General features: G+C 47.2%; 1 protein-coding gene across 1 annotated transcript in view; it reads right to left on the bottom strand.

The window, feature by feature from the left end:
• The window catches only part of LOC142568175 (uncharacterized), a 337,975-nt gene that overhangs the window by 96,902 nt on the left and 222,403 nt on the right, over positions 1-18,670 (bottom strand). Inside the window, exon 3 of the mRNA XM_075678235.1 lies at positions 15,771-15,823. Coding sequence (XP_075534350.1) covers positions 15,771-15,823 — 53 coding nt within the window. The remainder of the gene's footprint in view (positions 1-15,770; positions 15,824-18,670) is intronic.

Raw genomic sequence — 18,670 nt, 5'->3', positions numbered from 1 at the left:
ATATCGGAGGCTACTTCGTGTAAGCAGAGAGCAGTTTCTGCAACTGCTGTTACGCGTGGGGCCCCGCATAAGAAGGGAGGATACCGTTATGCGCCATTCTATATCGGCGGCAATACGGCTGCAGGTGACACTGCGGTACCTTGCTTCAGGTAAGTGTCACACGTTTCCAAGTTATTACGGAGAGCGCCGTGGTAAATGTATATCGGTTGAAAACTGAGCTTGGTGCTGATCGAAGGCCGCTACACAAGTGTGTTGAAGCGCGCTCGTGTGGTAGCGTACGAGCTCAATCGCATCCGAAATATCCAATGCAGATCCAGAGGGTTCGCGTGGAAGGGGTATCACGAGTAAACACAAGTTTTGTACGGCCGTGCTGTCCGCACCGACTTTTTGCATAAACATGCATGAGATAATATTGATCTGTTTGCACTTAACTACGCCAGTGAGCGCGATTGCTTTTCGCTGATACTGTATTCATTTACTGCTCTGATACAGCCAGATATCAGATGTATTTGTTGTACACTTCTTTGTAGTCTGTCGCGAGCAGTTCACTGAGTTTTCTTCTTTTTTATTACAGGAGAGAGTCACTATTCCCTGAGCCGACAGTTTAGGCTCGGTCACTCAAGTGTGAATGACATTATACATGAAACATGTACTGCCATTTACGAGGAGCTGGGAAGCAACATTATAAGAACACCCCGCACGGAGGAGGAATGGAAATATGTGAAATAAAAGGCGGCGTCATCGCACAAGTTTTTTGTTCAATAGACGTGAACGACACCAGGAGCTACGAACCACTGAAACCAGGCGCCAGCAAACGGACTGATGCTTACTGCAATGCGGCTGTCCTCGAGCAGGAGAGAAGTGTACTGGTTGCCAGACACTTTTCTCCCGGCCAGTTAAAGCTGCAGCTTTACCCCGCCAGAATCTGGATGTGAAAAACGGGTTGGCGTTATCCGTCCGCGCGGCTCACGGAAGAGGCGCGGACGAAGCACATCGCTGATGTGAGGTCACGTGACGCGCTGTCCGGCCCTGTACATCCGGATTCGGTCCTTCGTCTGGATGCACCATTACGTACGTATGCTTGGCATCACGAGATTGTAATACATACAGTTTGGAATAGGTTTACGTTATTAGGGCCTCAAATGTTTTTTCTGTCTTTCTTCGTTCCCGGCTGTGTGTCAGCGCACGACCTTTCAGTCCCGAGCCGGCGTTTGTAACTGTCTTTATTATTCTATGTATGTCTTTTGTACGCATATCTTTCTGTATCATAAGCAAGCGGAGAAGTTATTTTCTTTAAAATCTATTGAACCGAGATGAGCACTTACTACCCCAGCCGTACCAAATGAATGATTTATTATCTGTTTCTCGTGCAATTACTGTTACCGAGGGAGCGTTTTCTGCTGATTGCAAGAACTGTGCTCTATATGCCATCAGTCACATTCTTCACTTTATCGCGGGGTCTTCGGATGTGACATTGTGAAACAAACTTTTTATCCGTCATGTACTTGGAACGCACGTTTTTACGGTCTAATCGTATCTGCGCTGTTCCTCGTTTCAGACTTACTCTTATACGCTTCAGTCCATATGTTAGAATAAATTTCCTTCATAAGGAAGTCTAGATTTGCCTTTCTAAGAGTGGGGTGCAGAACGGGAATTGATGCAGACTCTTTAAATAGATTCCAGGATTGACTTGTCTTCTCTTTTGATGTGTTACATGTTTGATGTTTTATGTCCGGCACACTTCGCATATGCTTCCTGGCTGTATCCGTTTTAGTGTTAACGTTGTCAGGAGTATTGTGTTTACATAGATGCTCATTTTTTCATGTGTATAGTATTTTTGTCCTGGCGTCTTAATATGTTTGCTGTACTTCTGCGATGTTTAGTTTATGTGCCTGCACTACTTTGTCCTGACCTATTAAATACATTTTCTGTGCCACTTAGATTTTGATTGTTATGGCTGTAGTCTCTTAGTCCTGGCCTCTTGAAAATGTGCTCGCGACATTCACAGTAAACCTGCTTCACAATTACTAATGTCAACTGATCTGTGCCTCTGTTTGGACCCGAATTCATCTTTTCTATATATTTACGCGGCCTGACTTTATGATTGAGTGTGTTTTATGTGAGCGCTGTTGCTAGCTGATTTTAGTGCAGCAGTGACCCGACTTTATGCTTCAACATGTTATATGTCAATATGACTCCTCTGGTTTGGATGGTTCAATTACGCTTCGTTCTTTCATTTGTGTATGTATCCGTTCTATGGGGAAGAAAGAAGCTGGCGACGCCTCAAGGCCCCAACATCTCCTGATGATAATGTCAAAATTTCGGTAACTTGAAGGTAAAACTTCGTTCACCATGTTAAAATTCATTTTTCAATTCATTTATTACACCTCAAATGCCCCAGAGATGAGGTATCACATGAGGATTGGGCTGAGTTTAACAGAACCTTGACTCGAGAGCAGCTTTGAAGTGATGTGGATCGGAGTGGTGCGTGACGTTGGCATGCAGACTGTTCCAGTTTCTTGCATTTTTGTAGGGATATGCGAATATTAGAAACTTCCCAGTAAAGAATAAAACAGTGTCCTATTCGATTCGGTCTTCGGACCGAATAGTCAATATTCGTAAATGCTAGTATTTTTCTCATAATTTTCGAATGTTTGAGAACCTTAACTGCGCCCAAATAAACATGACATTGGGAGAAATGTACGGCAAATTTTCACACCCGTGGGCATAGCATAGACAGAACACATGAGAACTTGCGTACTCGAGCACGCCACGCCACTTAGGTAGCCATACTTTGCAAGCTGTACAGACATCATATCGCACCCTCTCAAGAGCCAGGTACATGCGGCGAAATTACTTGCTTGCTCCTAATGCTGCATTTGTGCTTTTAATAACCGCTTCATAACGTAGTGTGTAATTCAGAAACTCGCTGATTTTTATTTTAATTGTGATAACGGCTAATCGTTATTCCGAAACTATTGGAAAAGTGCTCGATATTCGATTCTATCCGCTTCTGTTTCTATTCGATTCGTATTCAATTCCGTTTCCAAAAATACTATTCGTATCGCACACCCCTGCTGTTTTCACAAATAAAGGAGCATACATGGGCGGTGGCCTGTGGCGGTGGAGGATACTCGGATTTTCTCTGCCTAATGCGGCTGCACTGGCGATGAGCTGGTAATATAGCTGAAATTTGAAGTGGCTCACGATAGAATTTGTGAAAAATGGTCCCAGTTTTGCCCGAAACATGAAGCATCGATTGCAATAGCAAATAAGTAGACAGCTGTGCGAAATAAGGTTAGTAGTTTTATCGGCGGTATAAACTTGTTAACTTTCGCTTACTAACGAAATTAACAAGCGTGGTTACATCTCACTCGATGACCACAAGAACTCGCTGTCAAAACGCTGGAAGCGCGGAAGCAGCAGTAAGCGAATTGACCTTCGTGCTGCCTTTCTCCTCGATGAGAACTAAGCGGTGAGAACACTGTGCACATGAAGCTACCAGCATTCGGCGCATTGTCCCCATCGGAGATCGCTTTCAATATAAGGACGCGCCATACACAGCCGCCGCCGGATCAAGTGCAACTTAGGGCGGAATCATGTAAGGTAATTTTTTAGCCAAGGAGGAAGTCTTCGTTCCGGCGAAAAAAAAAACGAGGGTTCAATTCGCGGCATTGGCTATGTTAATGACATGATGTGACCGAGTTTAGTGTAGTTGAAAACGTTATTCTGAGGTATTTATTGGTTCAACGGACGATATTTCGGAGCCGTATATGCTGTATTTCCCTGATTGGTGATGCTGTCTGCGATGGAAAGAAACAAAAAAAAACATTCAATTAAGAACGGCGTTTCCAAAGCAGCATATATACTTTTTTGGGAGAAGAAAGAAAAATGCCAAAGGCTGCACGCAACCCCGAAGGGATACAGACGCCGAGGCACCTTCATTACAAGGAAAAAGGTGTTGCCAGGCATTGCAGAAGACTGCACAGAACTAGCCAATGCTTGAGGATGGCTAGAATGAGGCTCACGCCACGTGACCCCTCGATCTCTCTGCAACCCCCGCGCGCAGCGCCCTGATCTCGGCATTAGTCGACCGCGTGATTTACGGCCTGTGGCTGATTCATGCCTTCACAGCGGCAACAGTTAGTTGGGGGTGGGCCGCCATGGGGTCTTCCTACCTCTGGGTGTATAAGCCCGGCGAATTCGTCGCGCTGTGGTGACCCTCTTAAGCATGCAGTGAACAGTAAAGAAAACAAAAAATATTTTTTTTTGGGGGGGGGGTGTGCTGGAAGAGCAGGGCTATGTCTAGGACGAAGAAAAAATACGCATGAGAAGGGAGAATGTCCCGATCGTTTTTCTCGTAAGATTGCTTCAATGCGCTTATCGGTGTGAATGACGTCATCTGACACATCGTATGGCAAATTTTTTTACGTATAGCTATATTTTCTGAAACTGCTACCTAATATAAAGGAATATTTAGCAGAACCAGCGCAATATAGAAAGTGTCTGTTCATAAATCCCCATAAAAAGGAGAACGAAAGTTATCTCTCAGAAGATAAAGTTGAAAAGACAGAAAAGGAGCAATACCATTAATTGCTGTTAATTTTATTATTGTTCATTCAACTGAAAACGCACAAACAAATTGGCGTCCAAAGAGTCACTATCGCAGGACACCGCAGAAGCAAACATTATTTGAAGACATTGAATCAATATATTCTACACTGATAAATTAATCATCTATAAACCTGGAGACGTTGCGTTTAAGCAGACGCAGATTTTTGCTAAAGACAATGTCACTACTTCACGTGTCATGCAATTCTTTCGCGATAAATATAGCCTGCCACGAGTACGGCATCTTACGTAGCTGCGTTGATGAGCTCCGTAGTCATGCCCCGACTTCGCTTTCTTAATAAGAATTCTAGAAAAAATATAGTCCGAGATATTCCATGTGAACTCGCCACCGCTATTGTAGTTCATTCCGTGATTATTATTGCTGCGCTTTCAATCAAGCGATATATTGCAGTGCTCATCAACATAAAACTCTAGACCACACTTACTTTGTTTAGCGCAAGACAACCAGCACAAGAAAGACGACAGGACTAGGTGCTACTCTCGCTAGCCTCTAGACCACAATTTCATTCGTTTATCACGACGCCCAAATAAACTAAAGAAAAGAAACAATAAGGAAATAAAAGCTGCAGTAGACATTCACAGCGAATACCCCCCCCCCCCCAGACCAAGTCGTAGAAAATTCAAGAATTGAGGTAACTGGGGGTGCGGCGCCAGAGCGTGGTTCGTCTGAAATAGCCCAGCTTAGGAAAGAAAATGCCGAGATGCGCAGCATAATCTTGTTAATGCGAGCCGAAATAGCAGAGCTCAGAAAGGCTAATCAACCTCACCACGTTCCAGTCCCTAATTCAACCCCCTCAGGAATCCCTTCGGTGACCCCTCTCCCCAACCCCCTCGGCGACCTCACGCCGCTCCAGTCCCTAGTTCATCGCCCTCGGGGACCCCCTCTCCCGAAACCGCAGACGTTCCCATGGTCGTGGATGCGAGCCACTCGTGCAACCCTGCCAAAAGAAAGGCCGTTCCCAGCATGCCCGAAAATGTACCGGCTAAAGCCAAGTCCGAAGTCAGAGAAATGTTGAATTCAATCTGCTACGAGATCAAGAAGATCACCGAACGACTATCTGCAGTGGATCAGCGACTCTTGGTCGTGGATCAGAAGTTAGATGCGCAAAATGTCAAAAATTCAATGCTTAGAAAACAGAATGCGAGAGATAGAGTCCAAGGTGCAGGAAATGGACATCAGGACGTCGACCCACGCACGTCCCGTTTACTTCACGGATGCCACGTTGGTACCTACGCCGCCACCACTGCACATTCCCGGACCGATTAATAGAACCATCTCCCTCGAGACCCTAGTAGCAACGCCGGAAGGCACTCTATACAGCAAGGATGGCGCCACACACCCAATTTAGGATTTGGCAGTGGAACTGCAGGGGACTCAGCCATAAAAGATGCACCCTGCAGCAGTTTGTTCGCACTCACACAGAAAAGCCACATGTTATATTATTACAAGAAACGATGACTGATCAGGTTTCACTCCAGGGATACAAAGCTCTTGCTCTCCGTGGGGACGGCAGAGGAATCTGCACATTAATCAGCAGCAAGTTCACCTTCGTCGCACACGATCTAGGGGTCCGGCCTAGCAAGACGGAGACCTCCCTAGTAGAAGTCATCCCAAGCCAATCCAACATCTGTAGCATTTTTATACTTAACGTATATAGCAGCCCGAGCGATCACAGACAACGTTTCAAAACCATCATCACTAGGGCGACGAAACTCGCCCGAAACTCTCCACTGGTTGTGGCCGGCGATTTCAACGCCCCCTTTCACGCGTGGAACTACACGCACGACACGGTCAAGGGCAGAAGCCTGTGGCAGGAGGCGGGAGATGCGGGACTCTCTCTATTGACGGACCCAGCCTTTCCCACCAGACGGGCCACCTCCTCGACCAGGGACTCTGTCCCGGATCTCGCCTTTGTTAAAAACGCTGGCTCAGCCATGTGGTCGAATCTGCTCATAGACCTCGGTAGTGATCACTACATCACGGTCACCAGCTTACAAGTGGAGCAGAAACGAAAGAAGGCGTTCTCGGTGCCCGACTGGGACAAATTCCGTGAGATTCGCAAGGCCCGCGCCGCCCGTGGAGAAAAGCCGGAGGGTCTCGTCCAGTGGTGCGCACTAATTGTGCAAGATGTCTGCTCCACAACCAAAACCACAGAGACGGATCTACAGACAGACAAAATGGATAGCAGGCTAGCGCACCTTCTCGAGGCTAAGCAATCACTTCTCGAGAGGTGGAAAAGCCAACGCTTGAATCGCAGGCTCAGAAAAAAGATAGCCGAGATCAACAAGCAGATCGACGAGCACTGCCAAACCCTGTCTAGGCAGCAATGGGACGACATTTGCAATTCCATTGATGGGCAGATGCGCACGGGAGGGAAGTGGAATCTTCTCAAACACTTGCTCGACGACTCCGGCACCAAGTCAAACCAGAGAAGTGTCCTCGCTAAAGCGCTCCACGAAGCCAAGAAGTCGTCTTCGGAAAAGGACATGCTGGAGATGCTGGCTAAAAAGTACCTGCCGCTCAAAACTGTGGCCGATGAGGCGGCATACCCAGTATACAAAGGGAAGCCGAACTCCGCGCTGGACGAATCTTTCAAAATCAGTGAAATCCGCCGCGCCCTACACGACCTCAACGGTAGGTCAGCACCCGGCCCGGATCACATTAACAACAAGGCTCTCAGAAACCTGGAGGACGCGTCGATCGAGTTTCTTACAGATGAGATAAATCGGATTTGGGAGCAGGGAATTGTACCGGAAGAATGGAAGTTGGCGAAGGTCATACTAATCCCAAAGCCCGGTAAACCGCCGAGCCTGGACAACCTCCGGCCAATCTCACTGACGTCATGTGTAGGGAAGGTGGCCGAGCACGCAATCCATAACAGAATTGCCGAGTATATCGAGACCAACGACCTTTTCCCTCACAACATGATAGGTTTCAGGCCTGGCCTCTCCACCCAGGATGCCATGAAGCTTATCAAGATCCAAATCTTGGAACGCTGCACTCGGGACACGAGAGCCATCCTTGGTTTGGACCTGGAGAAGGCCTTTGATAACATCCGTCACGAGTTCGTTCTCGACGCATCTCCAAACTCAACCTGGGCTCGTCCTTCCATGCCTTCGTCAGGTCTTTCTTGAACAAACGATGCGCCATCCTCAAGGCTGGAGATTTGGAATCGGAGAAAATGGAGCTGAGCAGAAGAGGCACCCCCCAGGGGTCAGTCATCTCACCACTCCTCTTCAACATCGCAATGGTCGACCTCTCAAGGTAACTAGGCAAGTTCCAGGGCATCGGTCACACGATCTACGCGGACGACATCACTGTCTGGTGCGCGGGTGGCAGTGACGGTCAAGTCGAAGCCGCTCTCCAAGAAGCTGTCGACACTACAGAGCGTTTTCTAACCGACACGGGACTCCGGTGCTCCCCGAAGAAATCGGAGCTCCTTCTCTACAGCCCAAGTAGAAAGGGCCGCAAGCCACAGAACTGGAAACCCCCCTCTGAAATTGACATTAATCTCTACACCAATTGCGGAGATCCCATTCCCAAAGTCGCGCACATCCGAATCTTGGGAATGACACTCGAAGGGGCGGGCTCGAATAACATCACCATTCAAAAACTAGCAAAAAAGACGGACAGCGTCATCGGTCTAATCAGGCGGGTAGCTAACAGAAGGAGAGGCCTCAGCGAAGAGAATCTGTTAAGGCTAGTCCACGCTTTCTTGTTGTGCCATTTTACGTACGTAGCGGCCATGCACGTCTGGAAGAGGGCCGAGCGAGACAAGCTAAATGCCATGATAAGGAGGGGGATCAAGAGCGCGCTCGGACTACCCAACTACACACGCACCGACCGACTCCTGCAGTTGGGTATTCATAATACCCTGGAAGAGATTGTAGAAGCACAAGAAAGGGCACAGATTCTTAGGCTCTCGGGCACCAGGGCGGGCAGACGACTCCTAACTGAGATGGGCGTCCCCCCGGCCACTGTCGAAGATGCCTACCAGGGCCTTCCGAAAGAGCAGAAAGATAACATCATCATATCGCCCGCCCCGCGCAATATGCATCCCCAGCGCAACGTGGAAAGAAGGAAGGCCAGAGCGGTAGCGCTCCTACGCCGCGCAACCGAACTCCCTGGCGGCAGCTGCTTCGTTGACGCGGCCCAGTATGCAAACAGCAACAATTTCACGGTAGTTTCAATCAACCACAGAGGTTCGACCGTTAACGCCGCTTCGGTACGAAGCACGTCGTCGCATGCGGCCGAGCAAGTGGCCATTGCCTTGGCCCTCCTGGACGACGGACAGGCCAATATCCTTAGCGACTCCAGGGCAGCCATCCGCGCCTTCAGCGTTGGCGCCGTGTGTAAGGAAGCCTGTCGCATCCTCGAAGGCAAAAGCATCGCCACCCACACTCTCACGTGGTTCCCCGCTCACATGGGATCCATCATGGGAGGCCCCACAAACCTCAACGAGCTGGCCCACTCCAAGGCGCGAGGTCTCGCTTTCCGCGACCATGGAGACCTCCAACGCCGGCCCGCAGTGGTGGAGAACAGAGATCAACCGACCACATACAACGAAATTGCGCAGCACTTTTATCTCGGCAGGAGAGACTTTCCCCTTCCCCACAAGAAGTTAAATAGAGCGCAGGCATTGACCCTCAGATTATTGCAAACAGGTTCATATCCCAACCCGGCTTTATTCCACAAAATTTATCCCGACACCTATGCCACTAGTTCTTGCAGGCACTGCAATGACATCGCTAGCCTAGACCATATGCTCTGGCGTTGCCCCTCGTTACGAGGCACGGAACAAATCAATGTGGACAAGTGGCTCTCCGCTATCAAGAGCCCCGATGCCGGGGCGCAACTATGGGCTGTCCAGAGGGCCCACGATGCGGCGGTCGGGCAAGGCCTGACTGTCCCAACGTGGGAGCGGCCCGCAGCGCGCTGAGTCGCGTACCTCAGGACCTTATTAAAGTTTTGCATCCATCCATCCATCCATCCATCCTAATTTTGATTCTTTCCTCCTCGTCCTCCTTTTCTTCTCGTCCTTTTAGATTTCCCGTATGTATGTATGTATGTATGTATGTATGTATGTATGTATGTATGTATGTATGTATGTATGTATGTATGTATGTATGTATGTATGTATGTATGTATGTATGTATGTATGTATGTATGTATGTATGTATGTATGTATGTATGTATATTCTTACACCAACAAAGTAGCGCAAGTTGTCTCCCAGTTAGAGTTACTGGGTATGCGATCATGGTTGTGATACCGTCGAAATCATTACATCTTCGTCTGTCCAGCTTTGTCATCTCACTCGCATCACGCCGTTGTCGTCGCGCCATCGTCATCATAAAATCTTGATGCATTTGTTGTCAAAGCGTCATCGTAACGCCATTGCGGTTTCATCGTCGTCAGTATACCTTCGTCATCCGGCTCTTGTCATACTGCCGTTGTCACACCATCGTCGTCACACAGTCGTCGTCACACCATTGTCGTAATGCATATCCTCGAGAAGCCGTCGTGGTCCTTCCAGCTTCGTCATTTGGCTTTCGCCATGCCGATGCTATCCCGCCTCCTAAGCTGACACGGTGTCCTATGTTGTCTTATAGCTTGGGTCATTAGGCATGCGCTCACGGTCGTGATGCCGTCGTAATCTTTTCATCGTCCTAATTCCACCCCTGTCATGCCATCGTCGTCATAGTCATCATGCATTCGTCGTCATAGTGTCTGCCGTGATGCGGTTGCGGTCGTTCCACTGTCATCATGAAACCGCGACGGTATCATACAGTTGTCGTCCCAAATTTATTGTTATACCATCGTCATGGTGCTATCGAGGCTGTTTCATCGTCGTCATTCTAACTTCATCACCCGAACCTCGTCATGCTGTCGTCGTTTTACCATTGTCTTAATGTCGTCGCCGTCACGCTGTCGTTTGACCATACTCATTATTTCAGACACGTCAACTGATTGCCATCATGCCATCGTCGTTGTACGACCTGCGCCGCTCTATTGACGTCATTCCGTTTCCGGAATTATATCCTAATCATGCTGCCTTTAATAAACCATGATTATGCAGTCAATTTCCTGCCATTGTCGTCAAATTACCACTCTCCCGAACCTATTGTCCTGCCATAGTCGTCAGTTTCTCCTGGTTGTGCCGTCATCGTTACTAGAGCTTTGTCATATTGTTGTGGTCATACCGTCGTCGTCCCGTCGTTGTGTTTACACACTCGTAGTACTACCATTGGCTTCATGCCGGCGTCTTTGCGATGTCCTGATTATACCGTCGCCATCATTTAAGAATGGTTATCCCCTTATCGCGCCGTCGTCTTGTTGCCTTCACCGTTCGATCGAAGCCATTCCGTCACCTTTCCATCGCCGGCACTGCGTCGTCGTGGTACAGCTGACGTTGCACCGTTATGTTAATTGCTGAATTTGGCAAGCGAGTGCCACAGCAAAGGGGCCGATACCAGAGACATTGTATATCGTATATAGCCGAAGCAATTAAAGTCTCAGAATGATCATTATAGATAAAAAATAACCGTGACTTCAGCAATGCGGTGTCTCACCACCTTGCTCGATTGCGAATTGCATTACTTACCATTGAGAGTCATTGTCAGGTAAATTCTGCCATAACTCTTTTTTCGTATTTGGGCCTGGATGGTTCGGTATAAGCTGGTGAATATTGCCAAGCTGAACCTTTATCTCCTTTAGAATACAATGTGGCCATTTTTCACTGATAAAAGATTAACTAGGCCATGGCAAACGCTCTCACAATCTATATAGTCACAGTGAGTTCGCGCGAGAACTTCAAGGGGGCTCACCATCGGTCTTTGGTTTTTGCAGCTTTTCTTTTCTAGCTTACTGTTCTTTGTATAAGAGTGTATTTTTTCCTATTGTGGGATAATTTACTACTATAGGTGAAATCATTTTTCTATTTGATGAATACGAATGGCGATGTACGAGTCTACCTGCCGTATTCTTGAACGTTCCTTCACTGAACGCTTCACCTCGACTGAACAAATTTGATGCCAGCGCTACCTCTCGACAAAAGTGTCGCTACGCTTCATTGACACTCGGCGACACGGTTGAGTGGATGAAGAACTTCGAATCAGGGATGGTTTCAGAATACGGGGTTGCAGCTACATATGTAAAACAATAACAAATATGTGACCTCACGATGCATTGGCGCGGCAGTTTATGAGGATAAAGCAAGTTTATTTTTGACGAGGCAACAACCTATACCTTGGTGCGCCGGATAACGACATCAAGCACTTTAAAGAATGTGGTGGATTTATCCAGTCATAAAATAAACATACAATTTGCGTAAATTAACTCTTCCTTTCTGTTCTCGTCGCTGTCAAAGTTAGCTTAGAGAAATTAGACTTCTGGCAAAAGCGCATCAAAAGCCCGATGTATTTGCCCCAATCGAACACGAAAGTTGTAGGGGCAAAACATAAAATCGTTGCTTGAAGTTTCCGCAGTGAAATGACAGCGATGTCAGTGCCCGATGTCAAAGTATCGTGGCCAAGCAAACTGCACCTAGATAGCGCAAGGCCTGTTCACTCCGATCCACGACACCATGCTACCTAGCCCGACTGCCATAGCATCTAATGGGGATGTTCCCGAATAAGCCTCGGTGATTTTGACGTCACCGCTTTCGTCCCGCCAGCCTTGGCAATGAAACTTTCGGACCAGGTAACATGACGTCATCAATCGGAGTGAACAGGACTTGTGCTACCTGGGTGGTGTTGGCTACGCCGCTATACGCGGCGAAAATGCATTTGAATAACAGAAACACCGCCTCTGCTCCGCGGAAAGTGTAGCGCCGTGGCGGTACGCCAATTGACACTCGGATCACGTGCCCCTCGGCATAATAGAGCAGCACGAGTCACGTGCTACCTTTATGTGGGGCCGATTCTCAAGTTTCTCCCCGCGATGGGTTTGTTCTCTGCGAGTCTTTGCAACCTAGAACTGAGGCACGTGCCGTTGGGGTGAGAAATAAAAAAAAAATAAATAGACAAAACGCCAGCAAAAGTGGGACTGAAGCGAAGGTTTAAAAAAGAAGTCGATTTGACGGTTGCGCGGCGTGCACAAATCTCGATTAGTTCCGGCCGTTTACGTCAGATCCGTTCTCCGGCCTAATGCAATCACGAGAAAAAAGAATATTGTGGGGAGAAGCAAGGAAGCAGTATTGCTCCTCCCTGTTTGGAGTCACGTGGACCGAACTATGACTGCGCGGTTGTAGAAACGGGTCACGCGTGTTCTAAAAGAAATGGGCTTTTTTTAGAACTGCAGATAAATAAATATTACACGAAAGAAAAATCCGTGTAGCACATTCGTGGGACATGCCTCGGAACGTGTATACTTTTTTGAGTGTTCAGCATATCTTCTTTACTTCTGTTTATTTTTTTCTGTGTTTGCGTGGAATGAATGCAATGTGGTTTGAGCTTACGGCATACACTACCATATGCAGAGGTAGTTATTGACTTGTTAGGTTAGATCAGTTTTGACAAGATATAAACTAAGGCTAGTCATCGTTGAACAAAAATATAAAGTTGTTTTTCTTTTTTGCTTTTTAGGCAGCGAAAAAAAGAAGCTGCTTTACTAACGTGTCTCTAAACCCTCAGCCCTACAGCCTGCGCAGAAAACAATTACCTTGCCGTTTTGCTGCGTCATTTAAGTATACCTAGCACGGGTTGTAGCTTGCTGGGTTAAAGCGCCGGGGTGACGAAACATGTTCCAGCGCCGGGTCAAGCGGACAATCAGCGTCTTGCCCGAACAGGTACGGTCTGAGTCAGACGTCTCATAGAGAGATTAAAATCTGTAAATTCATAGCACATAAACAAATGCAGATCAAGTACTAGATTGTAAATTCTGATAGACAACTAGTTGCACTGCGTACGCTTGTGCACTTTCACATGACCGCCAGTAAAATTACTATTGCAGAGCCTATCTAGGGAGACCGATAAGCTGAAGTACTGCAACAACTACAAGAAAAGCAGCTGAATGCGGTTGGCAAAACATGGGGCCCTTGAAGAAAGCGTGTGCCTCACACGTCGCTCTATCATAGAGTTTCATGCAATAATTTCTGCGGTGGCGCTGCGATCATTCAGCCACCATGGGAATGACGGGAAGGAAATGGATTTGTCTGATCGCACTGGTGGATTCAGACGTTCTTGTGGCTTTGTTTATTACGCTTCATCTGTCTTCAGTGTCATAAATTTCAAAGCGATCTATATTTTACATTCATACATCTTACGACTCAACCTCTCAAGGTGGGTAAATTGAAATGCGCCAAACATCTCCACACGCTGGCATTCCCGCAAGAAATTCACAAGGGCGTTCTGTACCTCTTGTCGAAACATGTGTTCGTCGCGGAATGGTTTCATTTTCGGGCTTCTGTGCTTGAGCTGCTGTGTTCGAATCTTGCCGCCGGACAATATTAACAATGTTTGTTTAATTATTTATTACAACGGTACACTGTTAAAAATGACGAAGTCGCAGAGACGTTTCAAGACGGATGGAGGAAGTTTAGGCAAATTCATGTCCTTCCCATAATTCCCGTGCAGGCTGATCCGGCCCGATTGCAGCACCCGCAGACACTCACGTCAGAGTTCCCTCTAGTAATCATTGTATAAAACTCTATGGACTCTATAATTCGTTTTTAAAACTACATTGGCTTTCTTTTACCGTTCTTCCTTCCCTCCTCTCACTCCCTGTTATCCCTGTTTTCCCCTTTCCCATTCCCCCAGTGTAGGGTAGCCAACCGGTCGTTATTCTGGCTACCCTCCCTACCTTCTACTTATCCCTTTCCCTCCCTTTTTCAGTTACAGTTCCTGTGCCATGTTTTTTCGTCATTCTAGGTCAGTTGAAGACGACCTTTCGCATGCAGCTGAATGTTTACTTGAAATCACAACACCAGTCTTTGAAGGCGAGCGCTTGAAAAATAGCTCCTAAAGAAAGGTAAGTGAAACATCCGTGCAGATATAAGATGCATTTCTGAATAACCGGTTGATCACTCCAACGTGATCGTTTTGTGTGGCATCTATGTTTGACCAACCGCGTGCGCAGAGTGCCAACATTGAAGATTTATTGACGGTTTTTCTATGCAGAAATTTAGTAAGAAAATGCAATGTGAGAAATTTCAAATAGAAAATGTAATGAAAACACTGAACTTTAGAAGACGAAATGGTCTTCTCTTAGCAGGACACAACATAAAAAACAGCAGTTGACTTCCAAGGCACCAGACCGTGCGGGGTTGTGTTATTCCACCAAATAATCCCAGATGCAAACAAAATCGTTGTCATGCGACCGTTCCAAAAAGACGTCGTGCTTGACACCTCCGGAGCGTCTGCTGTTCTTGAAGAGTTCTCATCGGCGGAAGCGATGAGGTATGCAACAGAAATGGACAAAGTGTATGGAACCCGCCGTGGTTGCTCAGTGGCTGTGGTGTTGGGCTGCTGACCACGAGGTCACGGGATCGAATCCCGGCCACGGCAGCCGCATTTCGATGGGGGCGAAATGCGAAAACACCCGTGTACTTAGATTTAGGTGCACGTTAAGAAACCCAGATGGTCGAAATTTCCGGAGTCCTCCACTACGGCGTGCCTCATAATCAGAAAGTGGTTTCGGCACGTAAAACCCCATAATTTATTTTAGTTTTAGTGTATGGAATCTGAGCATTTGCCTTTTCGAAAGTCCGCTGTACATTTCATTTTACTGTTGAGCCCGTTTGAGTACTGAAACTTCACTGCCAGCTGAAGCTAAACTTGACAATAGACATTTGCAGGAAAGCAAGCGCTTTATTTCAGTTCAAACAAGAATTAGGCTTTCACGTTTCACTATAATAGACGAGTGAAGATGTCTAAAATTACTCGCTTATAATGCGATTATTTGTGGTTACCGCCTTATTTAGGTAACACGGAAAGTTTTGAGTACGAACTATTTGCAGCCTCACGAAGGAATAGTGACTGGCGGTTATGAGGGTGGGGCGGGGCTTCACTGCAGACTTAAGTTGTGTCTGACTATAGGAGACTCGTGACTGCCAGTAGTCATTTCAAGTTAGGGAAACAAAATAAGTGACGCAACTTTCTGGCGGAGTTCCTTACCAATCATTGAATACGCGCCACTCACCATTTGGTCATTTGTCTTGGGCTTCCTGTTGATGTCTGGTACCTTGACACCGGCTGAAAAAAAAAAAAAGAAGAGCATTGGGGTTGGTTGCATTTAGGATAATTGCAAGCATGGCTGTGCAAGCCAGTCATAAGACAGGACATTGCCTAAATTGTGCTATGCTAATTTTTCTTAACTGTTGATGGTTTGAAACCATTACGCGACTTGAGAAACAATCAGAAGCACATTTTATATTGCACAAGCGCGGTGCTGTACTCAATCCATGTTCATTCATTGGCTTGCAGCAGGTGGCGCGGTACGGCAACTCTTGAAAAGCGCTTGAAAAATATTAGGTTGTCTTTCCCCTGTTACAGTGCTGGCCAAAATATGACCGCGATATTGAAAGTCTGTATGTGCTCGAAAGGCCCCCATGGTTTCGGAGGTCTCAGAATTCAGAGCTTCAGAGTGTTCAGAGTGTTCCACAATCAAGCGTGGCTTCAGTCGCAATATCTTCGAACCGATTAGGGCATTGTCCTTGATTCCGTGGATCTGTACGAGTATGCGTATATATTAATTTTTTTTCTGTGAATAATCTTGTGTTTTACAGTGAAGCTACTAGACTCTAGTTGGTCGGGCTTCTTTTTTGTGGCGTGCTCACTCAAAACACGGCAGCTGGAAAGAAATTTTGTGTGAGTTTCCGTGTGACAAAATTACGTTTTCTCGTATCGAACTGCAGTATGAGGCTGTCATGTCTGCAGCTTGTGTGGAAGTGGTACATTGCGAATTGTCTGACGCCGTTAACCTTTAAACATTAATTTAGTTGAATAAGGCACTTGCGCTTGGCGGACGGACCAGAAGAATGGGGATGTGTGCTGCACTTTCGGACACGAGCATGTTCGCGTCGTACGTACGTCGCTTGTGCTGGCAGTGCTTATGCAACGTCGTCTGACGCGAGTTGCAGTGGTGGTACTTCTGTAACGTCTGCACCAGCTTAGCTGTACACCCATGTTCACGGGTGGAATGAAGGCAGATATTTCTTGAATGCTTGATCAAGTTGCCTCTTATAAATGCATCTTTACTAATTAGGCAGTTATTAGCTAGGGATGTTTGTTCAGTGTCGCCCAAGTAAATCTTCTATTTCATTTTCAGGTACAGAAGAGCGTGTTTAATAAACGTCGACGCGAGTTGGGCATTTGTAATATAAGTGGGATTTTTTCGGTGAATTCGCAGTGAGAAGCGGTACACCCAACCTTATTATCGAATTCCTAAATAAGCGCCTTGTCTTTTGGAAAAGATGATTGTGTCAGCTTCACGCTTCAGCAGTGCATTGCCTTTTATTCCGTTTTCCTTCGTGAAGATCGTTACAAGTACCAAAACAGTTCATCCGCGTGCATTTTCTCGTTTTCGTGATCTTTATGCCGAAGCTTAGGGACTGCCAAAGCTCCAGGAGCCTAGCTATGAAAAGTCAAATTACTCAGAAATATACTAGTATTTAGTTGCCTAGCCTGTCCGCATGTGGAACAAAACAGCGTCACGAAGCGTTACTTATTTCCATGTGGATCTTACGTTTTCGCACGCACAGAAGGCAAATTACAAATGTTCCTGCGTAACCAGTTCAGCTTCGTTCATTCTCATTTGGCTGCCGCACTATATATTGTTACTTGCAATAGGGATTCTCACGTTCAAAAAAGAAAAGAGGAAAGAATGACCACACAGCGCGCGCGGCTTAAACTTCGGCAGCATTAGTATAAACATCGATGCTTGAGCCTCGTAAAAAAAGAAAAGCCATTGGCGTTGGCCTTCTGCATTAGAGAGTGTCTCGCTTTTTCGTTTTTCATCGCTTCGAACGCCCCCCGCATCGTGATGTAGCCTCGCGATGCTCCCGTTTGGCTTTTCCCCCTGTCCAAGTTTACCCCGAGGCTTACAGTTGGGGAAGGACCGCGCGCGCCGTCCCCTATGGGGAAAGAGGGCGGCGGGAAGGAAGGAGCGCAATCACCCTCCTCCCTCCGAGCTCCCTAGATGGCGCTGTGGTCGGCGCGCTCCTTCCTTCCCCCAAAATCGTCGAACGTTCCGATGCAGGCGCTGTAGCGCAAACGCGGGAGCGCCCGCTCGGACGGCGGTAGTTGCTCGGGGAGTCCAATTGGCATTCCGGGTAAACAGATTTTCACCCGCACGCGCCCGCGCCGCACTCGCACACACAGGCACCGGTTCGAGACGTTAACGGTGCGAACGCGCTTCGCCTGCTTCCCCGCCATCACCCAGGCGCTGAGTCACGCCACGAGGTTTCGTAGCCGCCTCACAATTTACTTTGCCGCTGCTGTTCCTTTGCCAAACGTTTGTTTCTTTTTTAGTGGGCTCTGTCTTGAACCCAGACCGATGTGCGTACTGGGATACAGTGTAAGTGCAGCGGTTCGCTTTTGAAGCTTGTTTCTGGCCAGAAAGCGTGGATTTTCGCATCGAGTGCGTGAGGTTGATGGAGAAAAAGTGTTTTATTGTCTCTTGGCAAGCTGTCATCTGCCAATAACGCTGTCACCTCGCGACCGCTCTTGCGGATGTAAGAAAAAACAGAAGTCGACTGCCATTTGCGCTGAGCTACGTCAAGAACGTCGGGGCCCACCCAGGAAAGTCGTGTCCACAGGGAGCTTCTTTATTTTTTCTTGTTTAATATTCACTGACAGAAAAACAGAAACAACGGCTTTTTTGAATAAAAAGGAAGGAGAAAGCTTCTTTCATCAATTGGATAGCTTCCAAACGACACTATCAGCTGGAGACATCTTTTCAAGAGTCCTTTCTCGATTAATTCTTATCCTTGCGCTTACGACTGCACGATTCTTAATTACGGACTACATGTCATCAGCGGCTCCGAACGCCCATATTAAGGCAATGTGTAGGGACGCTGGTGACAATTTTTAAATCCATAC

The sequence above is a fragment of the Dermacentor variabilis genome, unplaced genomic scaffold (assembly GCF_050947875.1).
Source record: "Dermacentor variabilis isolate Ectoservices unplaced genomic scaffold, ASM5094787v1 scaffold_17, whole genome shotgun sequence".
NCBI lineage: Eukaryota > Metazoa > Arthropoda > Arachnida > Ixodida > Ixodidae > Dermacentor > Dermacentor variabilis.
Note: the sequence above shows the minus strand (reverse complement) of the source record. Positions and strands in the feature narration are given on the sequence as shown.